The sequence below is a fragment of the Manacus candei genome, unplaced genomic scaffold, assembly GCF_025592945.1.
Source record: "Manacus candei isolate 608988 ecotype Guabito, Panama unplaced genomic scaffold, ASM2559294v1 h1tg000070l, whole genome shotgun sequence".
Lineage (NCBI taxonomy): Eukaryota > Metazoa > Chordata > Aves > Passeriformes > Pipridae > Manacus > Manacus candei.
Genome location: NW_026138118.1, coordinates 1414719 through 1433416, shown reverse-complemented (window position 1 = coordinate 1433416; position 18698 = coordinate 1414719). Strand labels below are relative to the sequence as shown.

The window sequence follows — 18698 nt, the reverse complement described above, 5'->3', positions numbered from 1 at the left end:
AGGGGCGAGGGGGAGCCGCGTTGGGGGCCGCGGAGGGCACGGGGAGGGGGGAGCAGGTTCGCAGCAGCTCGTAGGGGCTGCGGGGGGGACGGGACCCCCGGTTCACAGCCCCCCTCTTTCTCCCCTCCGATCCGAGCGGGAGGAGCCGCGGGACGAGCGGGCACCGGGGCCAGGGAAGGGAAGGAAGCGGCGGGGCCGGAGCGGGGCGGGCCCGGGGGAGGGAAACGGAGGCGGCGGAGGCTGAGCCCGGCCCGGAGGGGTCCGTTCTGCAGGTGCCTGGGCGGGGATGGGGGTCCCGGGGGGAGCACCGGGAGGGGAAGGGTCCCAGAGCGCTGCCAATCCTCGTGTCCAACTCCACCCGAGCCCCGGAGCATCCCCCGCGCAGGGAGGGGGAAATCCCAGGGGATGGAGAACCATCCCTTGGCTCCCGGGTTTTGGCAGCTGGAAGGAGGGGGGGGGACTCCGGTTTATCAAGGGCTCGGTGAGCCGAAGTGGAAAAAAACCCATCCCAACTTAAAAAAAAAGAAAGATATTTGTGCCTTAGGAGGGTGGATCCCGCTGTGTGGCGGGAGCAAACAGGGATGTAAACAGCCCGGGGCCGAGGCTCTATCATCACCAAAAAATTCGGCGGGATGGGTGGATGCTGCTGCGGAAAGGAAATGCTTCGGAGGAAGCAGCAGGCGTTTGAGGCAGCGCTATTGACAGCTCGTGGGGATGTGGAGGCTGTTATTTGGAGTACCAGGCAGGTGAATGATTTCCAAGATGTGCTCCGTTCCTAACGGAGCGTTGCTCAAGGGTTGATAGCTGGGAAGAGCTTGGCAAAAGAAGCCCTGCTCTGACAAGTTTTGGAGGAACTGGGGTGAACACCACTCCCTTTCCTGCCTTGTGCTTGGCTGCTCTCCACTGCTTTTGCCACAGCATCTCCCTGAGCAAACCAAGGGTGCCTTTCCCACAGGAATTTCTCTCCTGGAAGCCGAAACGGGGTCGGACGCGATCTGGAGCTGAGCCCCTTCCCCTCTACCTGAATATCCCCGTGAGCAGCAGCAGCCCTGGCATAGAGGCAAGTTCTCTGGGCAGTGTTTTCTTCCAAACTGCCCATCGTATTTTGGTTGAAACAGCTGAATTTGGGAAGTTCTGCTTTTGCCCTCATCTCTGTGGTGGGACCTGGGGCTGTTTCAGTTCAGCACGGGAGCTGCGAGTCCAGAAGAGGTTTGTGAAGTTAATTTTTCACTGGCAGCCAGAGCGTGTTGCAGCATTGCAGGAGGGTTTAGGAGGCCAAGCAGGGGTCAGGACTGCCCTCTGTGAGCTGCTGCCCCAGCCAGGGGGGCTGTTTGGGATGTGGGGCCTCTTTAACCAGGCAAAGTGGGAAAAGAGCACTCAGGAGGGAAGCTGAGCAGCAAACAGCCTGGTTTTGTCTGCATCTGTGCCCCTTGGATTCGGACAGGCATGGGTTACAGACCCATTCTGATGAAGAAATTACGGGTATTTTTAAAACAAACAGTGTCATCCCCACCTCCTCCTGTTCCCAAACTTTGAAAGGCTTTTCCTGTCTGAGCTGTCCCTGAAACAACGGCACTTGCCAGGGGCTGAGGCATAAATCAGCACTGGAGCTGGATGGGATCCGGGCTGTTTTCCTCAGGACTTGTCTGAGCACGAGCAGGTAAAATGGGGGGAGAATCTCCTTTTGGGCATGTTCTGTTCAATAAGCTTTTATGAGAGGGCTGCTTTTATCCGGGTGAGGGCAGCAGCTTCCAAAATGTAAATATGGAGACGTTTGCTCCGCAAAGATTGTGCTGCTGGACCTCAGTGATGCAACAGGATGAACTCACTCGAGCTGTGTTGTTTTTGTGGAAAGCTGCTTGGAAAATCAGGAGCTCAAAAAAGGAGGTGAAACTCCAAATTGCAGGAGTTTTACCCCCTGTTAGTGCCGTTGGTTATTTCTGTTCTCAGGTGCTCCCCCCTTGGGAGGCAGAGCAGGTTGATCCCACCTCGATGCTGGTGGGAAGGTGGCTCGTGTCACTTGTAAGGACAGGGACTGTAAACAGTTTACAAGGGGGAAAATCTGGAGTGGGAGGTTTGTTTAGGATGTTTGGTTTGTTTAGTACTTCCCAAACTGCAGGGAAGGGGTGAGCCAGGAACTGATGCATCAGTTAACCCCATACTCGTGTCCTCTGTGCTCCTCCAGGCAGTCTGTTACCTGTGCAGCAGAGGCACATCAGGGCTTCCTAAATCTCCCTTCAGCCTCCTTCCTTCCTAACCCCTGTTGGTGATTCTTATTTTCAGGCTGTCCTCCGATCTTTGGAAAAACAACACAAACCAACCAACCAAACAAAAAAATCTGGCCAAGCATTTGAGCTGCCCCCGCTCGCCGACTTTGTGTCGAAGCCACTTCTAAACCCCGCAGCAAAGCTTTCCTTCCACCCCAAAGGTTATTTCGCACAGCGGGGACCCGGAGTGGGGCCACACCATGGCAACGTTTGTCAGCGAGAAGCTCAGCCGGCTCTTCATTAACGTGAGGCAGGTCCCTCAGCTGCTGGGGCCCCTCTCTCCCTCCACCGTCAGCAGCTCCGAGGTGCCCAAGGTCTTCTGGAAGCCCTACATCCACACCGGCTACCGGCCCGTCCAGCAGACCTGGCGCTACTACTTCTCCACCCTCTTCCAGCAGCACAACGAGGCCATCAACGTCTGGACCCACCTGGTGGCAGCGCTGATCCTGCTGCTGCGCTTCCAGCAGCTCTCGCGGCGGGTGGACTTCGGGCAGGACCTGCACGCCCAGCCCCTCCTCATCATCCTGGCGGCCTCCATCACCTACCTGACGTTCAGCAGCCTCGCCCACCTCCTGCAGGCCAAATCCGAGTTCTGGCACTACAGCTTCTTCTTCATGGACTACGTGGGGGTTGCTGTTTACCAGTATGGCAGCGCCCTGGGGCACTATTACTACGCCATCGAGCCGAGCTGGCACGAGAGGGTGCGGGGGTTTTACATGCCGGCGGCCGTGCTCCTGGCCTGGCTGTCCTGTGCTGGCTCCTGCTATGCCAAGTACCGGTACCACCAGTCCGCCCGGCTCCTGGGCCGGCTGTGCCAGGAGCTGCCCTCGGGCCTGGCCTACCTGCTGGACATCAGCCCCGTGGTCCATCGCATCTGCACCGCGCCGCCCTCGGCGCGCCCGGACCCGGCTCTGCTCTACCACAAGTGCCAGGTGCTGTTTTTCCTCATCGGTGCCTTCTTCTTCTCGCAGCCTTACCCCGAGAAGTGGTTCCCTGGCAAGTGCCACTTCTTCGGGCAGAGCCATCAGATCTTCCACGTGTGCCTGGTGCTCTGCACGCTGGCGCAGATCGAGGCCGTGGTGCTGGACTACGAGTCCAGGCGGCACATCTATTCCGCTCTCCAGGGGGACCTGGCACACAACTTCTCTGCCCTTTGCCTCTTCACTGTGACCTGCGCTGTCCTCACAGCCGCCTACATGGCCCGGAAGGTGAAGAACAAGCTGGGCTTCAAGGAAGAGTAAAAGCCCTGAAGGAGAAGCAGGTGAGCTCAGCCCGTGCTGGATGAATCCCGCCCCAAACCTTGAGAAGAGGAATGAGACGCTTCATGAACTGTTACTCAGCAAGTGCTTTCTATAGGAAGGGAAAGTAAAAGCTGCTTTTTTTTATGCCCTTTTTTTTTTTTTTTAATTCAGAAATAGTTCCAGCTTGCTCTTAAGAATGGCACATATTTAATTCAGCTCTGAATAAAGAGTTGGAACAAAGTGTTTCGGTGCTGCGGCCCTGGGCCCCGACAGTGGTGGGCTGGGGAAGGCTCCTGGAAGCTGCCAGGTCTCACAGCACGAGGTAAGGAGCTGAGACTGTTTAAACCACAAACAAGGGTGGCAAACTTAACTCAGTATCATTTCAGGCCCTTCTTATACAGCCCGGGGAGCTGTTCAGAGCTGTCCGTGCAGTGGCAGGGCCCTGTCCCTCAGTGGTGGGAGCGAGACGGGCACAGCCTGTCCCGGGAAGTGCAGTGGGGGGAGAGGGTTGATGTGATGGGGCTGGATCAGGCCCCGGGAACAGGGGAACACCCCTGAACAGCACACAGGGGGCAAACGCAGGGGGGGAAAAAGACACGGTGCGAGGGGCTGGGGCAGGAGGGGCAGCGGGGCGGGGGAACGCCCCCCTGCGTTGTGTGTTGTGCTGCTCCGCTCCGGCACCGCTGTTTCCAGACCCTTCCTGCCGAGGAGCACCGGCCAGCCCCGCTCTGGCACCCACGGATCGATCCTTGTCCCGGGTCCAGCCCACAAGGGAACCGCAGGCCCCCCCAGCCCCGTCTCTGCTGCTCTGAGGGACTGCCGCGGTGCCGCCGCGTTATATAGGGCACGGCCCGGGTGGGCGGGGCCAGCCGCAATCGGGGCCCCGCCCCTCCGCTCCCATTGGTCCGTCCGCTGCCGGCGGCGCGCGCGGGGCCCGTTGGGCGGGAACCGGGAACGGGAAACAACGAGCGGGAACCGGCGGGAATTGGGAACCGCCGGGAATTGGGAACCCCCGGGAACGGTGCCGGGATGAGGCGCCGGCGCGGGGGCCCCGCCGCCCCGGCCGAGGCGTGCGGCGTGTGGCTGGACACGGCCGAGCTGAAGCGCAGACCGGCGCCGGTAAGGCCCGGGTGGGGGCACCGGGGGTGTCTCGGGAGCTGCGAGGGGTCGGGTGAGCCCGGAGAGTTGGAGAGTTGAAGTGTTTCACTCCGTTTGATAGTGGTACTCCGTCATCTGAGATTCGTTTTGGGGTCCGGGGCATCTCTGTGATGAGACTGGGGGAGCTGGGCCTGGTCAGTCTGGAGAAGGGAAGGCTGGGAGGGGATCCATCAGTCCGTGCAAATATCTCATCAGTCCATACAAATAGCCATTATTCCATACAAATATCTCCCAGGGCTGTCAGAGGATGATGCCAGACTCTCCTCCATGGTGCCCAGCGACAGGACAAGGAGCAATGGCCATAAACTAAAACACAACAAGTTCCACCTCAACACGAGGCAGAACTTCTTTCCATGGAGGTGGCAGAGCCTGGAACAGCTGCCCAGGGAGGGCGTGGAGTCTCCCTCTCTGCAGACATTCCAGACCCACCTGGTTCCTGTGTCACCTGCTCCAGGTGACCCTGCCTTGGGCTGGATGTCTCCAGAGGTCCCTTCCAACCCCAGCAATTCTGTGATTTCCAACCCAAATGATTCTGTGTTGCTGTTTAGTGGAGATGGGAGCTCTGGAAGAAGGAGGAATTGTTTTTTTATATATTCATACATTCATTCTCCCTTGTTTCTTCCCCCCCCCCCCAGCCTCTCACAGCCAAGCTAAAAGCACCCCCCCGAATTCTGGAGAGGAAACCCACCTCGGTGGTGCTCACACAGAGCAGAGCCCCCCAAACTTGCACCAAGCAAACCACCATCCCCACCTTCTTCAGCTCCCACACAGGTAAGGAGGGGAAGCAGTTCCAGGTGTTACAGCAAACCCATCTCACTGTATCTCTTGGCAGCTTTGCTGGGCAGGAAAGTGCATTTTTTAGGGCAGAGAGTAAAAGTTTGAACTCCCAGCATGGCTTTTATTGTGAGGGTTAATCCAAATGCAGGTGCAGCTGTTAATAGCTGTTAATGAAGGGCTGGACAAAGCCTTTTCTAAGGAATGCTGTGATAAATCCTAATGGAGCCAGTTCCCCCATCACAGGGGAACTGGAATATTTAAGCTAATTAAGCCAGCTCACAACCTCTGTGCTTCTGAGGCTGTTTTTTTTGTGTGTTGTGAAAAAACAGGGATTTTCCAGGGGTCTCAAGTTAACAGCTATGGAGAGAAATGAAACAGATGCAGAAAGCAGCAGAGCAGGGCTCTGGAGCTGTTTGTGTGTTGTGAGTTATGTAAGAGTTGGTTCATCAGCATTAAACTGGTTTAGAAATAAGCAGATGAGAGGAGGCATTACAGAAATTGCACAGGTTGGCAGAATTTCTGTGTTGTGACAGGGGTATTGATGGTTTTTGCTTTGGAGTCGTCATTCCTACTCCTCCTGAACATGGTTTGTGCTTTCCTCTTTCTTCCCATTTGATTGCCCCCATTGATTGCATTCACCTACTCCCTGGGCGTGTCTGAATGTTCATCCAGAGTCCTGGAGGATTTAGGATGCTGGAAGGTTTTATTCTTTTAGCTTATCCTGAACTTAGGGGGAGCTGGTTTATGCTGAGAACTGGTATTGGGTTTTATGTTCAGTGGTTTCAGAAGCAAATGTGGGGGCCTCGATGCCTCCATGGGACCACACAGGCACAGACAGAGTTTCACTGGGCAGTTTTGTGGTTTGTTTTTTATTTTAAGTGACTCTTGAGCTGCTGCTTTTAAAGGGAATGTTAGAGGTGACCTGCCTGGAAAGCTGAGGGAGGAGCCAAAGGCTGGAGCAGCTGAAGATGCAGCTCTTGACCTCACTCGAGGGACTCTGATTGTTGTGAACCCCCCCCAGAGCTTTGGGTGCTGTTCCAGCTCAGCCTCTGCAGCACAAATAGATTGTTGTGAGGTGGTGGCAGCACTGGGACAATCCTTAGGGATACACAAAGGAGAGAGCAAAGCCATGGGAGAGAGTGGCAGGTCTGAGTAGAGGAATGTGGGTAGTGACTAACCCTGAGGAATGTGTCTGCCAGCTCTGGCTTTAATTTTGTGTTGCAGGTGAAAAAGACAAAGAAAACACCAGGCCGTCTCCTTTCACCCCAAATAAGGACAGTGAAGACACAGGTGTCCCTCTGGCTGCCTGCCCTGTGAAGATCTTGGCCTTGCCACAGATGAAAACAGCCCGGGACCAACCCTTTGGATCCGAGGAGGGGGTGCAGGTCACATCCCAGGGCTGGGCAGGGAAAGCACCTTTGCCAGACTCCTCGGAGCTACAGGTGGAGTCACAGAGCCAGGGCAAAGCCTCCTGTGGGGCAGGAGGGGACTCCTGGTGCTTCAGCTTCACCCAGGACTCGGAGGGCCCCCGGATCATCACTCACAGGAACAAATCCCAGTTATTTGCTGGAGAAACGGTTTCAGGAAGCAGCAGTGTCACATCAGACTGGGGGGTAACCAAACAGGAGGGCCAGGAGGTGAAGGCTGGACTCGATTTCCAACCAGGGCTTGGTGCAAAGCAGAGTAAGAAACCCCAGCAGTGGAGTAGTGTTAATTCTTTAACTGATTTTGCTGAGACTGAGAATATAAATCCTGTGCCAGGAGCCAGGCCCTGGGCTCCTGGGGGGGTTTGTTCATCCCCACAGAGCCCAGCGAGAGCTCAGCCCCTGAGAGAGCGTGGCCAGAACACAGCAGGGGCCAGGGTGGGCTGGGACAGCCCCTGCAGGGAGCTCTTCTGCCAGGACTCAGAGGGGAACAGGGTCATTGCTCACTGCAGGGACAGGGGCATTTCCCATGGGGACAGTTCCAGCTGTGCTGCCTCCAGCCAGCCCCGGGGGCAGCAGCTGGAGCTGTGCCCTGAGTTACTGTTCACACAGGATTCTGAAGGGAACAGGGTGATTAAACACTGGTGAGTGACCTCAGTGTCCTGTGTGGCCTCTTGTGCAGCAACTGGGAGGGAGGAGTTGGAAGAAAGTTGTCAGAATTTGGGAAGTGAACCTGCTGTGTCTGTGTGCAGGGTATAACCAGCAGCCACAGGCAGCACCTCTCTGGTTTTTATTTTGCTTTAATACAAATAAAATGTTGAAGGAGTTTATTTATAAGGGGTTTGACTGCTTCCCTCAGGATCAGAGCCCATAGTACTGCCCCCTGTTCCTGTCCAGCCTGCACATGGAGCACATTCCCAGGAAATGGGACTCCTGGTGACAGCTCCATCTTCTCCACAGGCAGGTGTATCCCCACCAAATCCTTGGGCAGAGGAGCCTTAGGGGGACAGGGAGAAGGATCCCAGTGCTCAGGGGCTCTCAGGGTGCATCCAGGAGGGGAGGAGCTGTATCAACTCCCTATAAAACTCATTAAGCCTTCAATGCTCTTCCTGTTCTCTGCCATAAAAGCCTCCTCTCATTTTTTAAGGTGGGGATGATGATTTAATTTTTTAAGGGCCAAGGGCCCTTGGTTAAGAAAATTAAGGTGGATTAAGAATAAAATCCTTGCCACCTGTGAGTCTGTTCAGCTGCAGCAGCCGAAATTCCACCCCCCCAACCACGAGCGCGTTAAATCATCTCGAGGACAACCATCATCTTATTAAGGCTCCATTTTATATAAAGGAAAAAAATCATACTTTAAATACAGCCATGAGGAACATTGCAGCGAAGGTGGGGCTGAAGGAAAAACTCTTCAGTGGGTGAGAGCTGCAGCCACAGCCAAGGCCAAACCCCTCCCCTGCTCTCGGGGGGGTGCCCGGCCCTTTGCATTGGTGCATCAATAAATAGACCTTTTGAACGCTAAATAAAATACAGGTTTGGAATACAAGGACTAGTAATGAAACATTAAGTTACTGGCAAGAAATTAAGGCCATTCTGTCATGCAACTGTGGGCTAATCTGTGAGTTAAACACCCAGGGCACACTAAATCCACTCCCGCCCCACCGAGGGGCTCGTTCCCTCCTGTCACTGGGAAAACGTCTTTTACCACTCTGATCCAAGACCTGGAAGCATTAATGAGCTTATTCTCAGCAGCTCTGTACCACACTCAGAACAAAGAACTGGAGGGCTTTGTCCTGTTTTGTACTGGAAATGGAAACTGGTTCTATCGTAACGAGGCCGTTGGAGGTTAATGCTTAATTTGGAACCTAAGGAAAAGTGTAGGTAAGAAAGAACGTCATCCAGCAGCACTCCAGAAGATCCTTATCAATAATCAACATCAAAACACAAGTGGAAAAGAATTTCCATCTTCTTAAAAAGATTTGTTTGTTGTTTTTTTCTTAAATATAACAACACATGGAAAACACATCAAATCCGTAGGGTCTTTCCTAAGTGTCCAGTGCAGAAACCAGGTCTAATTAATAAAAGAGGCAAAAGGCTCAATCCTTAGGAAGGCAGCTACTGTGGAGAAAAATTCTGGGAGCATAACACTTTTGCTTACAAGAGTTGAATGACAGCGACATCATTTCTCCTTCAGGGCCAGATCTTCATCCTTCAGGGCAAATTTCCTTCTCAGAACTTCTGCAATAAGAACAGCCGGGTCTTCCTCCTTCATGGAAGGTCGGTTTCTACAGGGGAGACAAAAATCACTGTGCATTAGCACAGGCAAGTGCCAAAATTAATGATTAACAGCTCTGGGTAGAGTCTTCCAAGTGTTGTTTTTTTCTGCAGCCTTTGCCATCAGCTGTTGTCACAAGTGAAGGAGGTGCAAGAACAACATCACAGAACGACAAAAAGCAGCTGAAATTCAGCCCTTTCATGTCGGCTCAGAAAACCTGGAGCCCGTGTCGTGGCTCAAGGGGGACCCTGAAAAATCTCACCATCAAAGCTCTGGATAATTTTTACTCAGCTGTGCTAATAACAAGTAAGTAACCCAAAACTTGATCAATTATTTACAGCCTACATCCCCTCAACACAAATCAGCAAGCAGTGAGGTGTCTGAGGTGAACTCCTGGGACTATATGCATTTTTTCATTAATTCTGCCACACAAGGGGTATATTATTTCCTATTTAAACATGGGTGGTTACAGATATTTTAAAGCAGGGCTGGTACACATTTCCTTCCACTACATGAGTTTTTCTGCAGCATTCTAAGAGCAGTTTTCCTCCCTCAACAAGTTCACACAAGCAGCTCCTTTTAGAAGCAGATTATTTTTACAGGAAGCCAAACCCCAGCTCTTTTCCCTCAGGTGTCATGAATTGCTCACTGCAGTTTTGTTCACAACCTGTAATGATAATTTCAGAGCTTTTATTTTTTTTTTCATAGCTGAAGCCCTCCCTTGCTCAGAAAACATTTATGGGTGTTTCAAACATTCCTAAAAGAAAAAAAAAAATAAAAATCCCCCTGGAGCATTTCCACCACAGACACTGGAACAGGCTGTAATTCAGATTTGCTGAAACAGGCACATTTCTGCAGGTTTCTCCCTTATTCCTGAAGCTTCCAAAGCTGTGTTTAAACACCAAGGCTGAGTTTTAAGCACCAAGTCCTACACAGGAGCAGCAGAGAGGCATCAATGTAATTATCTCTTTAAGCATCTTCTGGTACTTTCATCCACTTAAAAGAGCACCTGACCCTGCTCAGGGTTCCCAGAGCTGCCCAGCAGAGCTGGGGGAGCTGCTCCACAACTGCACTGAGGGGTGTGTGAGGAATTAAATCTCACCAAGTCATGAACACCAGTGACTAACTGAATTTTTCCAATTCCATGCCACTCTTCAGACAGCTTTAATTAAGCTGTAATAACCCCAAAATGTCACTGCTGGATTCAGGAGAGTCAGAGGCTGAGACAGAGAAAGGGATGAGGGGAAAACGGTTCAGCTCCAGCAGGAAGCAGCCTTTCTGTCACAGTATTCCCTGGATAATCAGTCAAGGATCAAGGGAGAAGGGTCCTGCTGACCCCATCCTTCTGCCCACCTTGTTGAGGAGGGATCTGGCAGCTCTCCCCTCCTCTCAGCACCAAATCTTTGCTCTCACCCCATCTCCTGTGACTTTAAACACAATTAAAGCCTCTCCTCGAGCACAAACCATCCTGCTGCCCTCCCAGGGAACAGCAGGCTCAAACACCTTCATCCCTCAGGACTTCTCTCACACGTTCCATGGTGGAAATTCAAATTGTGGCCCTTTATGTCGCAGCATTCCCTGTCACCCACACACTGTTTGTCACATCCTCCCCCCCAGCCCCTCGTGAATCTTGGACTCTGCAGGAGCCTTGTTGGCACATCCAGGCATGGATGAGAAGTGCCTTGGATTTCCCTGCCATAATCTGGATTTGTACAGGTTTTTTCTCCCCCTGAAGAATGCACATTTCCCCCGATTCCCCTGGCACAGACAGCAGCAGTTTCCCTGCCCTGAGAGCCTGAGGCTGACACAGCAGCCTGCACTGATTAGAAGAGTGATAACTGCATTGTTATAGGTGAATGTGCAGGTTTTGGTACAGGTAAAACACTCCTTGGCACAGCATGAAGTACCTGCAACACCAGAGTGACCATGAGAATGGGGCAGTTACAGTTCCCAAAAGCCAAACCCAAATCCCTGTTGAGTCAATGTGGCCAAGCCCCACAAACCCCAGGATTTTTCTCAGTTTTCCCTCCATTTGCCTAAAAATTCAATAATTCTGCTGTGCAACAGACTGAGACACACAGAATACAAGACTTCCCTTAATCCTCTCTCCATTTGCCTCATAAATCAATAATTGTGCAACAGACAGGAAGAAAGAAGAGGAGCAGTTCACCTGTGGCCCATGAATCCTCACCCCCAAGACACATGACAGGCATTTATATAAATCAATCAAATGTTTAAGCTCTGAGTCATATTCAACACTCAGGAAAACAAGAGGAAAGGGGTGAGTGATGGAGGTGTAACCCCCCCACGATGCTCTGGGTGGAAGCTGAACATGTTCCTCTCATGTGACTACACAATTTTCTCAGTGCTGGGGATTTAATTCCTTTTAAGCCGAATCAGGCAGAGAAATTGTGAAGAGCCATCACACAAACAGGTGTTATTTTTGGCCAGGAATCTCACACAACATGATGGCTGGGCTGAAAAATGTGTAGACTGAACTTCTTCACTGTGATTTCAGCCAGCCCCGAAGAAGGAACTTGCTCAGCTGGGCAGAATCTTGTCCCAGCCATGGAGCAGCTTCAGGAGTTCTCATGATCAATGTGTCAACTCGTCATGAGACAAGTGCAAACTCACCCTGCCCACGCTCAGGGCTGGGCCAGATGCACAGTCAGAGGAGCTGAGAAGCTCCACGTGTTAATTCCTGGCTGTGCCACGCTGGAAAGGCTGCTGAGCCTCCCAACTGCCTGGGAATGTCAGGTGGGCTGGCACCAGCCCCTGGAACACTGGTGGTGTGACCCTTCCTCACTCTGAAAGCTGCCAACACACACAGCCCTGGTTGGCATCTGGGCAAACACAGCTTTTTGCCAGGTGAAAAAGCTGCAACAGCCAAACATTGGGCTAATCAGTTTAAATCCCCCTCCACTGTTTCCTCTCGGGGTGGGTAAGCCAGAGTTAAAACAAAAAACCAGGAATGTGTTATCAAGTTCTGCTCTAAACAGGTATTTTTCCCTTCAAATCACAAATAAAGAAGCAGCACCAGCAGCAAGTGCAACGTCCAGTGTCCAGAAAACAACGATTTAACACCAAAACCAAAAGGAGATAAAATCAAAGGGAGCTCAGGAGGCACTTACAAGTCTTTGCTCTGCTTCATCCTGTGAATGTCTTTAAGAATTCCCATCATGTCTGCAAAACTGCTGGCCTTGGAAAGGGACACGGAGTCTTCCTCCTCAGGATCCTTTGGGTCTGGCTTGCAGCTCTCAGAGGCTGCAGAGCAGAGCAGGGAGACCGACGGGAGCTCGGGGCTTTCCAGCTCTGCCTCCTCCTCCGTGATATCGCTAATGACAAAGGAAGTGGTGGATTGGAAAGAGGGCCCAAAACAATGTAAAGGAGAAGATGCATTTGAACTCCCTGGAGATAATAAATCTGGTGTTAACTGAGCAGAAGCTGGAAAAGAAAACAACAGAGGTGGATAAACAAACTCACACCAAACCACGCGGGACAGTTTTACCCCAAATATAAATCAAGAGGCACCGTCGGCCTCTGCAAGAAAACAAACCCCTCAGAGTTCTCTGCTGCCCTCCACGGCCACTCTGCTTCCTTCTCCAGCACCTTTTATCCCACCAAGCCCCTGATGTATCTCTGTTCCTGCCCTGCCCATCACCCCTCCAGTCCGAACCCAGCACAAGCCAGGTGATGTTTACTTTTCCTGGGTTTTTTTTTTTTTACAAGTGTAAAAAGGAGGATCAGAGATTTTAGCTGCTGCTCAGGGTCACCCAAGGAGCTTGTGTCAGGAGTCAGGTCTTAACTGTCAATTTTTTTCCTCTTTTCCTCCCCTGCCTTGAGAACTCCTGGCCTTTCTTTTCCTGCCAGGCTCCTTCCCCACATCCACGATGCCTGGTGGGAATGCAGAGCCTGCCCAGGAGCTCCAGGACTTCACACAAGGTGGTCACAACCACTCACCCTGTGACCTGCAGCTGCTCTGACCTGTTCTGCTTCCCATCAGCACAGTGCACAGCACCCACCTATTCCCACGGGGAGGATGGGATTTGTTTGGGAAGACGGGATTTATGTAAAACACAGTGAGGATAACAACAGCTACAGGAATTCCCAGTGTTCAGTGAACTAGGATTTGGCATTTCCCATGTAAAACACCAAGGGAAACCAACCCAAAGCCAGGAACATGCCAAGGGCACATCTCCTTGGAAGAACCTTCAGGCACTGGAAACAAACTGTACCTCCAAGCACTGATGCCCTTGGCCTCGAGACAGTCATCAATTCCCAATTAAGGGATGTCTCTATCAGTAGGTAATAAAGCAGAGTGCACAGTATTTCTTTTTTTGACATCAATCTTTCCAAAATAAGCCTCCTAAGTGCTTATCTCCTGCATCAGATGAGGAGCTGCAGCAAAGGCTCTAAATCACTGCTCCTGCTATTGACTGAGAGTCGATCCGAGCTGTTCTCACACGTCAGGAGTGGGCAGGAGGAAGACAAAGGTATTAAATGATTAAATCGTTTTTCTCCCATCTGCATCTCTAATTCTCCCTCATTATTACCCTCCTTGAATTTAAACAGACTCTTCTAACCAACTGTAGAGCCGGGACAACACCGAGAGGGGAAAAAAAATCACAGACTTTCTTTTTTTTCAATTTCAATTTCTCTGCTCCTCAAAGAAGGATGAGGGCACACACAGCCTCTCTGGAGGGGACATCTGTGCTGCCTCGTTTTGTGCTCCTTCCCTGCATGGTTGAGGTTATTGTGCTTAAAATGTGGCACAATTTTTAAAGTAATGGGAAGAATTATAGGTCCTTCTTTTCCCCTGGAAAGCAGCCCTAACACAGCTGTCACCTGGCAAAATGTTCTGCATAAAAGAAACGCAGCTTTTAAGAAAAACTGTCTTCAGAAAGGACTGAATTCCTTTAGTCTGCAAAACTTCCCATATTTTTTGAGTTGGGAGATAAACTCTGCCTTTTGAATTCTCCACTCACAGACACCAAGGTATTTCTTTACTAGTCACACACTCTGAAGCAGCCACTGCTGCAGCAAGACTTGTAGAACCACCTGGATTTGTATCCTACCAAATAGTGTCACATTTTTAGGGCTGACTAAATGGGAAAAGCCACAAAAAGAAGAGAAGTATAAAGTCTTTCCTCACAGTTCAGCTTTGAGGCTAAATCACGGCTTTTAACTGCATAAAATTTTAATTAAAAAAAAAAAAAGGAAAGAAATCACTCCAGCAGAGATTTTCCCCCAGTACCTTTTTTTGCTTTGTTTTGCTACAGAAATGGCAAACAATTCTGTCATTTGCACAAACACCAACACCTCCCTCCTACCCAAATCAAGGTAGAACCCTTGTGCTGATGGCCAGCTGGGAGCAGGAATGGCAAGAACACACTAATGTTCTCATGGAACGAGGTGCCTCCAAATGCAGCCACGAAGCAGGAATTGGGATTTCTTAAAAACGGGCTGGAATTCCTCCAATGAAAGGCACAAAGCTCTAAACACAGACCCAGCCCTGAGCTGCCCCCAGAGCAGACATGGCTTGGCTGGGATGAGTCTGGAGTGCACTGAGGAAATAACAGAGCTCAGCAGCTCAGCCTTCAAGAGGAACAAAGCTCATCATGGCCCTACCTGACTCTGCAGCGACTATCTTGGCGATCTGGCTCCGCAGGTGACTCAGCTCATCCTGGAGCTCCGTGGTCCGGCTCAGGGCTGGCAAGCCAGGCTTCTTCAGGGCCAGCAGCTTCTCCTCCTGCTTCCTCAGGTTGGGGACTGAGGCGTTGCGCTGGATCACGGTGAAGGGACTCGGCTTCCACTTGTGCTTCAGCGGGCGAGTGTCGCTCCTGGGGGACAAAAACCTGCTGGGCATTTACAGGGGCCAACCCCCTCTGTGACAACAATGCTGGGCTTCCACTGAGGGCAGCAGGAGCTTTTAACACAGTGAATTAACAAGGAACAGAAGAAGCTGTGGCTGCCCCATCCCTGAAAGTGTTCAAGGCCAGCTTGGACAGGCCTTGGAGCAAACCTGGTCTAGTGGAAGGCGTCCCTGCCCCTGGGGGCTGGAATGAGAGGGGCTTTAAGGTCCTTTCCAACCCAAACCAGTCTGGAACTCTGTGAAAGTCTGTCACAGAAATCACGACCCAGTGGCACAAGATGGGGTGAGAGGACTCAGGGACAAAAATCTGTGTGTGCTCACACGGTTTGAAGTCACCTTTCTCCTGGTGACTGTGTCCCCATGCTGGGGGCACATGGGAAATGTCACTCACCAGTGAACGTTTGCCTCTGACTCCAAAGCCTGTTTTCTCTTTCACAAGACACCTGTCAGCACTGCCCTGCTCGAGGACAGAAGTTCCACTGGCCAGAACCAAACTCCCAAGGGCAGAACATTTCAGTCATGTGAGAACTCAACTCTCCAACTTCCTAACCAGAAACCACCCTGGATCAGGGGGTTACTCTGCACAGATCAGCCAGTGAGTATAACATGGCACGGCACAGACTCGTGGCATTTCCTACAGGAACTCTTCATGGGGTCCTTTGTAACTTTTTTTTACCCCCTTCTCTTGGGAAAAATGTCTTTCAACAGGCACCACATCAGAGCCTGTGAGGACTGGAAGTTGTGACCATCTGATCAATGCCTGGCCTGAGCTGTGCAAAACAAACCAGGGGATAAAAACAGGGACCTGCAGACAGGGAGAGAGAGGAACCAACCTGACTCTGGCATAGGTTTCCTCATCGTCTGCTGCGATCCACACAATGTCAGCCAAGGTGGGGACTGGGGGCACATCATTTAAATAGAGATCTGAAACACTTGGTAGAACCTGAAAAGAAGAAAATGCTGTTAAGGAGACGGGTGTTTCTGTCTCCTGAAGCCACCCAAAATGTGCTGCACTGGCTGGCAGAGCCCATCCCCTCAGCAGCAGAGCAGCAGCTGCCTCTGTCAGATGTACAACAGCAACACCATTGGGTCTGGGAACTGCTGTGCTTCCCTGCCTTGGCTCCTGCCTGTGTTCCTGGTGTGCTGGTGTGTGTCTGAGGCAGGAAGGGACACCTGATCCAGCCCAGACACTGCCAAGGCCACGTGCAACACTTTGCCACTACAAATCCCAGGGCTGTCCTTGAGCTCCAGCAGTGACGTCAGTGCCTCCACAAACCCTGTCTGGCTGTTTAGGAAACAGGCCCAGAGGGCACCAGGCCTGTTGGAGGTCGAACAATAAAGCACTGAGTCAGCAGCTCCACAGTTTCCATCCCCTCCAGCTGGTTAAACCTGCTCCTCAGGCACTGTCTGAGGAGGGATTTCCTCAAGTTGCCAAGGATCGCTTTCCAAGAACAGAATCAAGGATAAAAAGAAATTAAAGAAAAAATAAAAATCTTAAAATTAACTGTACTGCAACAAGTTTTGTGGCTACAACCCTGTGGGTGTGCAGTGACAAAGAGCATCTCGAGGCACTGCCTTGTCCTGCAGCTCCCACAGCCACCCCCAAACCCCACGAGCCACTTACCTCGAAGGTGGCTCTGGGACAGGGTTTCAGAGGGAGGTTTGACCCGATCATCCTGACCACGCTGCGTGCTGAGCCATGGGGCTTGTTCTGCCAGATGGGGATTGTCTGCAAGACAATCACGTGACAGAATTAGTACCTTGGGTCTGCTGCCCTCCTCGAAATTTATTAAACTGGAAATTCTCCTAAACTGTCAAGAGTCTGATCTCTGACTATTTGTTCAGTGATACTTTTAATTTGTAACTAAGGGCCCCATTCCATAAAACTGTGTTTCAGCTTCACATACATGAAGTCACATGATACAGGAGCATTTTGAACACTGCTGTAGCACTTTCAAACTAAAACCACTCAGTAACAAGCACTGAGTGACAAATGAAAACTTGGCAAAAGGAGGAAAACAGTGGCACATCATGGGCCCAGAAGGAAAATAAGATCAAATAAAGACTTATTTAAAGGGACACTCTTGCCTTCACACAATCTACGAGCAGCACTGGTAAGTTGCTCAGAGCAGTTGTGGGGTCTCCTTCCCTGGAGAGATTCACCTGGACATGATCCTGAGGAACTTGCTCTAGGAGACCCTGCCTGAGCAGGGGGGGTTGGACCAGGTGACCTCCAGTGGTCTCTTCCAACCCGACCCCTTCTGGGACTCTGGGATAAGACTGAACATTTCTTTGGTGACAGCAAAGTGACAAATCTATTCCACACCTCTCCCAACCAAGGGCCATGGAGAACAGCCTTGGTGGGTGTTTTCAGAGACAGCAAATGTTTCAGTGATCTCTGGACACTGAACTGGACCCAAAAGGTGAAGTTCTCTTCCCCCTGCCCATTTTACGCTGTCACGGGCTCCCGTGCCAGGAGGCAGCACAGGGCTCTGGACAGCAAATACCACCAGGACAAACAGGAATCCAAACAGGTTTTATTGCTCGGGCCACAACACAGCCATTAATTCACTGATTGACGGAGCCCAGGCAGTCACTGTGCAGTCAGTGACACTGCACCGAGCTCTGTGCAGCCAGATCCCAAACTCCCAGTGTGTGTTTTAAACTGCATCTCTGAGCTGGGGGTGCAGGGGGTGCAGTGAGTGATCTCTGGCAGGGGGCCGGTGCTGGGGAGGGTGTTGGGGCAGTTGCTGGGGGCTGGGGAAGGTGTTGGGGCAGTTGCTGGGGGTGGTGCCAGGGCAGCTGCCAGGGGCAGTTGCTGGAGGCCAGTGCTGGGGTAGTTTGCCAGGGTGGATGCCGGGGCTGGTGGCCCGAGCTGGTGCCGGGGGCAGTTCCCAGGGCAGTTCCCAGGGCAGGGCTGGGGCCGGTGCCAGGGGCTGGGGGAAGGTGCCGGGGCAGGCCCTGGGGCAGTTGTCGGGGCAGTGGCCAGGAACAGCTGCCGGGGGCTGGTTCCAGGGAAAGGCGCCGGTGGCAGATGCCGGGGGTGGCTGCCGAGGGCAGGTGCCGGGGGTCAGTTCCCGGGGCCAATTCCCGGTGTCCCGGCCCCGTTTCACTTACGGCCTCCGCGTCCATGTCCGCGGCCGGGGCGGGCTCAGCGCTGGCTCCTGCGGCTGCCGGGGCTCATCGTACCCCGCTCCCCCCGCGTCTCACTGCAACACACACACCCCGAGGGGCTGCGGGAGCGCCGGGGCGGCCCCAGCCCGGCTCCCCCCGCTCCCCCCGGTGCCCCCCGCTCCCGGGCCCGCTCCCGGCCGTACCTGGGGGTGGGCGCGGCCCGGCCCCGCTCCCAGCGCCGCTCCCGGGCCCTCCGCCGCCATCCCCGGAACCAGAACCCGCCCCTCGCCCTTCCGGGGCCGCAGCGCAGGCGCCGGGACCGGGACCGGGATCGGGATCGGGACCGGGACCGGGACCGGGACCGGGACCGGGATCGGGATCGGGATCGGGACCGGGACCGGGACCGGCATCGGGACCGGGATCGGGACCGGGATCGGGATCGGGATCGGGATCGGGACCGGGGGGTGGCCGGGAGGGGGGTCCCGGTGCGGGGCGACAGCGCTGGGACCCCCCCGGTGCGGGCTCAGCCCGACCCCCTCCCCGCTCCCCAAGCCCCGCCGAGGGACGGAC

General features: G+C 53.0%; 3 protein-coding genes across 3 annotated transcripts; 2 read left to right on the top strand and 1 right to left on the bottom strand.

The window, feature by feature from the left end:
- The first annotated feature begins 1083 nt into the window (after positions 1-1083).
- Positions 1084-3749, top strand: PAQR7 (progestin and adipoQ receptor family member 7). Its single transcript, XM_051807306.1, has 2 exons — positions 1084-1660; positions 2284-3749. Exon 2 carries the CDS (start codon positions 2468-2470, stop codon positions 3506-3508), a length of 1041 nt encoding a protein of 346 aa, XP_051663266.1. The 5' UTR covers positions 1084-1660; positions 2284-2467; the 3' UTR covers positions 3509-3749.
- Positions 3750-3870: 121 nt separating this feature from the next.
- On the top strand, positions 3871-7697 carry AUNIP (aurora kinase A and ninein interacting protein). The gene is made up of 3 exons (XM_051807301.1): positions 3871-4627; positions 5302-5437; positions 6668-7697. Exons 1-3 carry the CDS (start codon positions 4538-4540, stop codon positions 7513-7515), a joined length of 1074 nt encoding a protein of 357 aa, XP_051663261.1. The 5' UTR covers positions 3871-4537; the 3' UTR covers positions 7516-7697.
- Positions 7698-8180: 483 nt separating this feature from the next.
- MTFR1L (mitochondrial fission regulator 1 like) lies at positions 8181-18423 on the bottom strand. The gene is made up of 7 exons (XM_051807310.1): positions 18332-18423; positions 18132-18223; positions 16639-16743; positions 15848-15957; positions 14771-14982; positions 12274-12586; positions 8181-9152 (listed from the first exon to the last, which is right to left on the bottom strand). Exons 2-7 carry the CDS (start codon positions 18144-18146, stop codon positions 9047-9049), a joined length of 861 nt encoding a protein of 286 aa, XP_051663270.1. The 5' UTR covers positions 18147-18223; positions 18332-18423; the 3' UTR covers positions 8181-9046.
- Positions 18424-18698: the final 275 nt, after the last annotated feature.

Excerpts from the sequence above, each read along its gene's own strand:
- PAQR7 (XM_051807306.1), top strand. The coding sequence starts at position 2,468 with ATGGCAACGTTTGTCAGCGAGAAGCTCAGCCGGCTCTTCATTAACGTG.
- AUNIP (XM_051807301.1), top strand. The coding sequence starts at position 4,538 with ATGAGGCGCCGGCGCGGGGGCCCCGCCGCCCCGGCCGAGGCGTGCGGC. Across the intron at positions 4,628-5,301 it reads TGAAGCGCAGACCGGCGCCG|CCTCTCACAGCCAAGCTAAA; the intron begins GTAAGGCCCGGG and ends CCCCCCCCCCAG. Across the intron at positions 5,438-6,667 it reads CTTCTTCAGCTCCCACACAG|GTGAAAAAGACAAAGAAAAC; the intron begins GTAAGGAGGGGA and ends TTTGTGTTGCAG.
- MTFR1L (XM_051807310.1), bottom strand. Across the intron at positions 14,983-15,847 it reads GAAACCTATGCCAGAGTCAG|GAGCGACACTCGCCCGCTGA; the intron begins GTTGGTTCCTCT and ends TTTGTCCCCCAG. Across the intron at positions 9,153-12,273 it reads ATGAAGCAGAGCAAAGACTT|AAACCGACCTTCCATGAAGG; the intron begins GTAAGTGCCTCC and ends TCTCCCCTGTAG.